Source organism: Morus notabilis, unplaced genomic scaffold (genome assembly GCF_000414095.1).
Source record: "Morus notabilis unplaced genomic scaffold, ASM41409v2 Scaffold89, whole genome shotgun sequence".
Lineage (NCBI taxonomy): Eukaryota > Viridiplantae > Streptophyta > Magnoliopsida > Rosales > Moraceae > Morus > Morus notabilis.
The window spans coordinates 525,554-533,787 of NW_010357100.1; the positions used below are offsets into that span (position 1 = coordinate 525,554).

The following is an 8,234-nucleotide window of genomic DNA, read 5'->3' on the forward strand; positions in this document are numbered from 1 at the left end:
AAGGTAAGCGTTTTCTTTTTTCTGTTAGATAATTTTTGTAATTAAGACAAGTCACTATTGTGGCATTATAGTTAATCACAATAATAATTTGTTTTTTCATATGCAAAATCACAATAATGACTTGTAGTAATTAAAACTAGTGTTCCTCAAAAAAAAAAAAAAAAAAAAAAAAAAACTAACAGTTTATAAAAAAAATCCACGAAACAATATTCTCAATAATAAGAAAAATATGTCCATTTCCATTTATGGACGATAAATTATTTTGATAATACTTTCAGAGGAAAAAGAAACATGAATAACATTTCAAAAAAAAAAAAGAAACATGAATAAACCTTCTTCAGCAAAAAAGTCTCAATAATTAATTAACACTAAATATAATTTGCTTGGGAAATTTTATATTTCAGTATATAATAATCAACTTGTCAACATATAATTTATAAATAATAATTCAATTAGTTCAATTAGTTGTACACATATATATTATTAAAATTACCATAACACCCAAGTATCTCCAAACCAATTTCTCCAGTTAATTGGCTGCGGCTTATTCATTTCATCATCACCTACTTCCTCGCAAACAAAACAATAACACTGAAGAAAACAATCACTCGCTGTTCACTAATCTCTCTCTCTCATGGCAAGACCACCATGTTTCTCTCTCCCATACTTTCTCCTTCTCTTCTCAGTCGTCTCTCTCCTCCTCTCTCGCCATCACGTCCTCGCCGATTCCCACTTCGAAGGCTTCGAAGCCGATGACGACGAAGAACTCGATTCTCTTTCCACCGAATCCCTCCCTCTGCGTTCCCCTTCTCCCTTGACTCGCTCCGAACCCGTACCCGACCCGGTTCCAGATCCGGTTCCCTCCTATCCGGCTCCGGAATCTCAGACTGCCGATGCGGATCATCCCAAGCAGCCTTCCTCCACCAGCTTCGAGTATTGGGACGAGGACGAATTCGAGGGTTTGCCGATCGAACCGCCGTCGCCGGAGACGACGACGCCGAGGAGCGCCGATTCCGAGGATACCAAACCCTCCGATCGGAGTTCGGATCCGAAAGCCTCGCCAGTGCGGAAGAAGGCTGGAACTTCTCCAAGATCTTCTTCTTACGTGGTGGAGATCGCGTGCGGGAGCTTCTTGATCATGTTCGTGATCAACTACTTCACTGGGAAGCGCGAGAACGAGAACATCGCGCTCGCTTGGGCGGCGAAATTCGCGGCGAAAGATTCGATCTTTGACAAGAATTTCAGCCTCCTCGGGGTTGGCGACGGCGACGACTCGCCGTTGCTGCTGAAGGAGGGGCAGAACGTGTTCAAGTTCTACGCGAGCGGGAGGAGGTACTGCCAGGGGCTTCTGGCGACGATGGAGCTGAAGAGCAGGCACGATTTGATATCGAGGCTTTACAACATGGTGGTGCCGTGCAAGGACGAGATCAACTTCGAGGTGTATATGAATGATGATGCCATGGATCATGTGGTTTTCGCTGTGGCGAAGAAGAAGGCGGCCAAGGTCATGCACAAGGAAGTTAGGGATTTGCAGAGGTTTGCGAGCGTTTTGAGTCCTCCCAATGGAAGAAAATGGGTGGCTGAGGAGTTGGCTGTCATCTCAGAGTCCAAAGAAGTGGCTGGTGATTTGATCTCTGAGGCTGCGCTTGATCAGGTTCTCTTTCTTTCTTTTTTTTGTTTTTTTGTTTTTTTGTTTTTTCAATCGTCCATGATCAGTGGTGTTGACTCAGTTGGATAATTCGGATAACTTTGTCCAAATGCATAAAGTTTTTTTGTTTTTTTTTTTTTTTGAACGCTAATGGCGGTAATATTATCTTGTTGAAAAAGAAATCCTATGCCAAGCCTATGTTGCTAATCTATGCATATCGTCATGGAAGACATGAGACTCTTCGCACATCAATATTACTCTTGATTGTGAATCATTTTTCCGATTTAGTATTGTTTATTCTTATGAGGTTGTTAGTTCATATACTAGTGCAGCAAAGTTTCTGTCTTGGAGATCCTTTTCCTTTCATTATGTGTTCAGAATTCATTTTGTTCAATCCACATTTAGACTATCAGAAGTTGAAGTTGATCCCTATATTCTTAAGAGTACTTATGTTAAAGACTACGATTTTCCAGTTGGGTATTCTTTATTTTGATTTGTGGTTGTGTTTTTGATGTAATTTATCTGATCAACTGATTGTTACACAAATCTTTTGGACAAAATTGCCAGGACTTTTAAGGCGTTATGGCTTTAGAAAATAAGTTCAGGCGCTTCAAGTGTTGCTTATGAATAATAATTCACATATTGATGCAGAACCGCTTGTTTGTGCGTTTCCTTTTGTTTTCATTATGTGTTTATAGAATTTGCTTTTTGTTAAATCCATATTTTGACTACCTGGCGTTGAAATTTATTTCAATATTTGAGTACTAATTTCAATTTTCTGTTACGAAGTTGTTTTTGCGACTTACTATCTCATTAGCAATTGGTATTAGATGTGATAGCTTGTGAATTGTGACGTGGTTTTTAAATAAAGTTTTATTTTTTAGAGGATTTCTTGTTATTCTCAAATGGGGGATTTCTGTGAATGGGCATTAGTTTCATTTCAGTTCTTGTTGTGAACTTGTGAGTCATTACTAGTACGTTGTGAATTGTGATTGATTAGAGCAATTAGTGGGACAATAATAATAACAAGAAAGTGTACTCTGTTGCGACTAGTGTCTTATTTTGGTGAGTCGAAGTGACAAAATATTATGCTTCACTCTTCAGGAGTGAGGATACCCTGATTAGCTAGCCAATTTACGTGTGGCTGCATTTAGGGGAAGATAAAAATTAGGAAACTAAAGGTCTTATGGGTTTAATTTTTAAGAAATCCTCTTTTTCTACTCTACTTTCTCCAGTATTAGCAAATATGTTACAGATTTGGACTTTTATGGGCCTCATAGTTTTTCCTCAATAATAAAAATTCTCCTTTGATTTTTTTTTTTTTTTGAACTTTGAAAAAGAAGAAGCATGTGCTGTTCTTAAGTATATTTATTGTCTCATCTATTTACCGTGGGCATTGTTTACTGAAACTCGAACAACTATAAAAGTTCCTACTACAATTTGCAGGTTTTAGGCGAAAAAGCTTTTGAGAAGCATGGAAAGGGCTTCATCTCTATGCATTTTTCAGATCAACACCTTGGAACGCATAAGAAGATGCTGCTGTTCAAGTTTGCCCTCCCAAATGTGAACAACATGACTGATATGACTCGCTTGGTGGCTTTGATACCTTACTATATTGATCAGATTGGGAGATACAAGCTAAGCGCTCAGGTGGGTGGTTTGATTGTAGTTTTGTTCAGCTACTCAGAATCAACATAATATTCAATTTAATTATGATTTACCCCTTGCTCAGGCTCGATCTAAAACAGACACAGCAAGAACGAAGGCCGCTCAGGAGGCATACAAAGAACTTCAAAATGCAAGGCAAGACGCGTTGCAGAGAAAGAAGGCAGAGAAGAAAAGGCTGATGGAGGAGGCTGAGGCAAGACTTAGCGCTGAGGCAATCAGGAAAAAGGAAGCCAAAGAGCGTTCTCGTCAGATGAAGAAGGGCATGCCTAGGGTAAAGATGACCCGTGCGCACTAGTCCTGTGCGCCAGAAATGATACAAACTCGCCTCTGTTTTCTGATATTTTAGTTTGGACTTTCTTTTGCCCGCCATTATTTTTTTGGTCCTAATACACTGACGGCCTTGTATTTTTAGCTTCCACCAGTTAGCTCCTTACTTTACCACATCTTTGTGGGTTTTGAATGTACGGAATCAAATGCCGCGCAAACTTTTCTTCTTTTTTTTTTCAACTTTTTTTGTCTTCCAAAAGAAGGCAAGAAATGGCCGGCAGTGACAGGTTATATGTTTTAGTGTAGGCAACAAAAACACAAATGCAGGCCATTAATGGATGTTATTCATGAAAGAGAGCCTGAAATCTGGAACTGGAAGTAACAAGACAATTGCATCTACGGTAGACGCCTGCCGTCCCAATAGAATCGACTCTTGCACTTCTAAGGAGCATTGTTGTTAATCACTGTTAGCAGTGTCCTCATCTCAATCACTGTTAGGCTTTACTTTGTTACTATTTAATGAATTATATACACTTATATATTATATTAGACATATCATTGGATGGAATTAACACATAGTTAATTGAGTCAATTCACATCTAACCTGTTTATTAATTGTGTTTCTCATGTTTCGTGATCTAAGTACAATAAAAAATGAAGGAAGCAGGAAACGCCGTCTGTGGAAATCGAACCACGACCACATGGTTAAAAGCCATGCGCTCATCCGGCTGAGCTAAGACGGCTTAATAACGTAAGGTTGTCTTAATAGGAAAAATAATATGAACAGCATTGAGAACCGTAGGGAACAGATATACAACAGCCAAGGATGAGCAACAAAAATATACTGAAATGACATATTCGAGATAACGACAACCAAACTCAGCGACGCAAATGTTGGAAAAATTACATTACAGAACAAAATCGACGTAAGTGAAGAAATATAAGGTCTGTTTAGTTTACTGATTTGAATTTTTAATTCGAGTTGAGATGTGATTTTATGTGAGAATTTTTTATTGTAACAAAAAAATTAAATGTGATTGTTTCTGAGAATTTTTTACTATAGCAAAACTCAAATTATAAACTTAAATTGATGAAATGAATAGGGCCATAAAAATACTGAAAATATAAGGATTGAAAAACGACAACAAGCTTCAAACCCGTATAGCAAGCTCCTTCACCTTTATAAGAATAAAGAGCACTAATGTTGTACTCTACCCGATTTTTTTAATCCAGAAAGAATTCCCCAATAATGATTATTATTAATAAGAATTGTACAGGAACAACATGAATAAACCTATGAAACAGTGGCTACAAGCATAAATTAGACATTAATTTTCGCATGATTTCATTCACCTTCAAAGTAAATTATAAACCAATTAAGCACGGCACAAGATAGAAACGACGACAAAACTCTTGGAACGAAAAACGACAAAGTCCCCAATCCCAGTTTACCTCAACCGTCGACTTCCACATGCACTTGGACTTCCCAAATGCCAGGCATGGCCGCGGCTGTGGCTCTGCCTCTTTGCCTGCGGACCAAACTCCCAGGGCCATGGCTGAATCAATCTCGTACCTTCGTGGACGCCAAGGTCAAGTGGGTCCGAGACCCTTACCTCGATTTCGTCGTCGAGAGAGAGAAGGACCTCTTCCAAGCCATCTCCTTCAAGAACCAGATTCTCTCCGACCCTTCCAAATCTCTCCCTCTCTCTCTCGCCTCCATCCTCAAACCCCATTTCCACCTCTCAATCCCTTCCTCCAAATTCTTCCAGAAATACCCTTCCTTTTTCACCCTGTTCCAGCCCTCCCCCGGCCTCCCCCCGCGCGTCAAGCTCACTCGCCGCGCCCTCTCTCTTCACTACGAGGAGTCCGCCGCCTTCGATTCTCTCCGAAAAGACGCCGTCCGCCGCCTCTCCAGGCTTCTGATGATCGCCGGCGGTGGTCGACTTCCCCTCCGCCTGGTCGAGCAGCTCAGATGGGATTTTGGCCTTCCTCACGACTTCGTCGCCTCTCTCCTCTCCGATTTCCCCGATTACTTTCACGTCTGCGAAGTTCCGAACACTAGCGATGGAAAACCCGAGCTCGCGCTGGAGATCGTCTCGTGGAGGAAGGATCTCGCGGTGTCGGAATTGGAGAAGAGATCGTCATCGTCGTCGGATTCGAAGCGGATCGCGTTTCCGATGAGCTTCCCGAGAGGGTTCGATCTGGTGAAGAAGGTGAAGGACTGGGTAGAAAAATGGCAGCTTTTGCCGTACATTTCTCCATACGAGAACGGATTCCACCTCCCGCCGGGAAGCGACCAGGCGGAGAAGTGGACAGTGGCGGTGCTTCACGAGCTGCTGTGGCTGACGGTTTCGAAGAAGACGGAGAGAGAAAACTTGCTCGTCTTGGGAGAATGGTTAGGATTTGGTTCGAGAATGTTCAAGAAGGCTCTGGTTCACCACCCGGGGATCTTCTACGTCTCGAACAAGATTAGGACCCAGACTGTCGTGCTCAGAGAAGCTTACAGAAAAGATTTCTTGGTGGAGAAGCATCCTTTGATGGCCATGAGATATCGCCACATTCATCTCTTGAACCAGATGCCCAAGACGTTGACTAAACCAAGTGTTTCTGTTGATCATGGAATTAGGCGAATTTGATTGTTAGAAAGTTTTTCATGGAAATACTGACAAATAAATTCGTTCTTAAACAATATTGACCAAGCTTGCTTGATCGGGTATGTATTAGTACTCTCTTTTAAGTTTTATTAACTCACAAAAAGGTTTGATGAGTCATTTGCAATCTTTGTTGCTAGTTTTTTCATGTGCAAAATGTTGGCTTTATTTGTTTAATTGTATAGTTTTATTAGGCCTTAAAAGTTTTGTATGTTTTTCTAATCACTTTGCATTTCAGTTATGGCTAAAAGGTTCTGTGGTTTGTGTTTTCTTAGGGGGTTGAACAAATGTTATTTTTGCCAACTTGTTTTTCCCATCAATTGCAATGCGTTTTCAGATGATCAGCTGCTCGGGGTGCGTAAGAGAAGATGGTGTTGAAATTATGATGCCAATAACGTGCTCCTCATCAGGTGAGCGTGGCTTCTGGTTTGTACTTCTAACAAGATTTGCAATTTCTCGTCGTGATTTATGACTCCATATTTGCAAGGAGCTGTCACGCCCCCAAACGGGGTGGGTGACGTGGAACTCGATTAGAAATTAATAAAGCAGATTCTCAGACCGGACCTCACACTTAACTGCATTAAAATATAAATGAATTATATAATTCAGGAGTCTCTGGCACACAGGGCTCCACCCCACAGGACATACAGTATCGTACATACATACTCATGTAATTAATCATTACAACAGATATCAACCACAGTCTAGTAAATCGAAATATTACATAAGTTTACAGAATTCTCAAATTCCTTACATTTGTCCAAGAGGATGTTCCCGATCCTCACTTGATTCCAACAGCAGCACAACTCAGCTGCTCCGTAGCAAATATCCAGCTACTGTGCACCGATCCTAGAATCTTCTGGGAGGGGTTTAACATTTAAAACATAAAACGTGAGCGAAAGGCCAAGTAGGATATAATTTGAAATATTTAGAATAAATGAGCGCATGAATGAATAATTGAACACATAAATAAAATAAGCCATTCAGTCCCGACAGAACAGCCGGAACCTCACATCCTTTTTCTCAAAGGAAATATAACTGAAAATAACCATGTTACAGGCTTCAGCAAGTAATTAGTACAAATTACTTACCTAACCAAGTGCCTCGCCTACCCGGACCGGTTTCGGGTTCTGCCCCCGAGGATGCACTCTCCGCATCCTATCAAGGCTTACAGTAATAGACTCTATTACCAGTTCACAAGATTTCTTATCTTAAGAAATCATCCATTTAACATTATGAAATCGTTCATATGACTCCACGAACTACTCAAGCCGCGGGTCCCATGACTGGGCAAGCCATGAGGTTCAATGACTAGACAAGCTATGGATTCTATAGACAGGACAAGCTAAGGATTTCCATGAACTAACAAGCCATGGTTTTTAAAACATTTTTCTTTCGCAAACCAATCCATTTCATTAAAACACTTTCAAGGCCAAAATTCTTTTTGAAAACAGGCTTACAAGGAAAAGGAATAGAAATCCTACCTCGCACAATCAAACCTAGGACTAGCGTTGCCCTTTTCCGGCTTCCGCTTCCTCAAGCCCCTTCAGTCTGAATCCACCGCGAGCACTGATACAAAACGACACTTTAGGATCAATTCTCAGTCCTAAAGTAATCCAATCTCAGTCATATATCAAGATTTCCTATTAGTGTGCCATAATCAAATTTCATGTTTCAATAATCAATTTCAAGGGTTTTCAATCTTAAACAATGATTAAAGATGCTAATTCTTTTATCTCAAGTCCCCAAACGAAGCTAATTTGGGTTTTCCCCGAAAACATGGGTCAAAACAACAATTTCAGGCCAAACAGGGTAAAACCCCGTGTACACCGGTCGACCGGTGACAGAGAAGTGCATCACCACCGGTCGGCCGGTGGTGTGCATCCGGTTGACCGGACCGGTCGGCGCGGAAATCAGTTCAAAAACCTACAAATCCAGTCCCAATTCACAAAATCTCAAGGGACAACCACTAGATCCGGGTTCTAGGTACTAAAACAAGT

At 40.8% G+C, this 8,234-nt stretch overlaps 2 protein-coding genes and 1 non-coding gene across 4 annotated transcripts in view; 2 read left to right on the top strand and 1 right to left on the bottom strand.

Annotated features, from left to right (window-relative positions):
* Positions 1-514: 514 nt before the first annotated feature.
* Positions 515-3,931, top strand: LOC21401420 (uncharacterized protein At5g49945). The gene is made up of 3 exons (XM_010089122.2): positions 515-1,654; positions 3,095-3,298; positions 3,381-3,931. Exons 1-3 carry the CDS (start codon positions 635-637, stop codon positions 3,609-3,611), a joined length of 1,455 nt encoding a protein of 484 aa, XP_010087424.1. The 5' UTR covers positions 515-634; the 3' UTR covers positions 3,612-3,931.
* A 323-nt stretch (positions 3,932-4,254) lies between these two features.
* On the bottom strand, positions 4,255-4,326 carry TRNAK-UUU. The gene has a single exon. It is a non-coding gene; the product is annotated as a tRNA-Lys (tRNA).
* A 604-nt stretch (positions 4,327-4,930) lies between these two features.
* LOC21401421 (protein ROOT PRIMORDIUM DEFECTIVE 1) overlaps positions 4,931-8,234 on the top strand; it is a 12,419-nt gene continuing 9,115 nt past the window's right edge. Inside the window, exons 1-2 of one of the 2 annotated variants that reach the window (XM_010089123.2) lie at positions 4,931-6,296; positions 6,510-6,644. In XM_010089123.2, the coding sequence (XP_010087425.2) occupies positions 5,074-6,219 (1,146 nt within the window). In that variant the 5' untranslated portion in view covers positions 4,931-5,073 and the 3' untranslated portion in view covers positions 6,220-6,296; positions 6,510-6,644. The remainder of the gene's footprint in view (positions 6,297-6,509; positions 6,645-8,234) is intronic. The other variant, XM_024164840.1, reaches the window with a different exon arrangement.

Excerpts from the sequence above, each read along its gene's own strand:
- LOC21401420 (XM_010089122.2), top strand. The coding sequence starts at position 635 with ATGGCAAGACCACCATGTTTCTCTCTCCCATACTTTCTCCTTCTCTTC. Across the intron at positions 1,655-3,094 it reads CTGAGGCTGCGCTTGATCAG|GTTTTAGGCGAAAAAGCTTT; the intron begins GTTCTCTTTCTT and ends TACAATTTGCAG. Across the intron at positions 3,299-3,380 it reads GATACAAGCTAAGCGCTCAG|GCTCGATCTAAAACAGACAC; the intron begins GTGGGTGGTTTG and ends CCCCTTGCTCAG.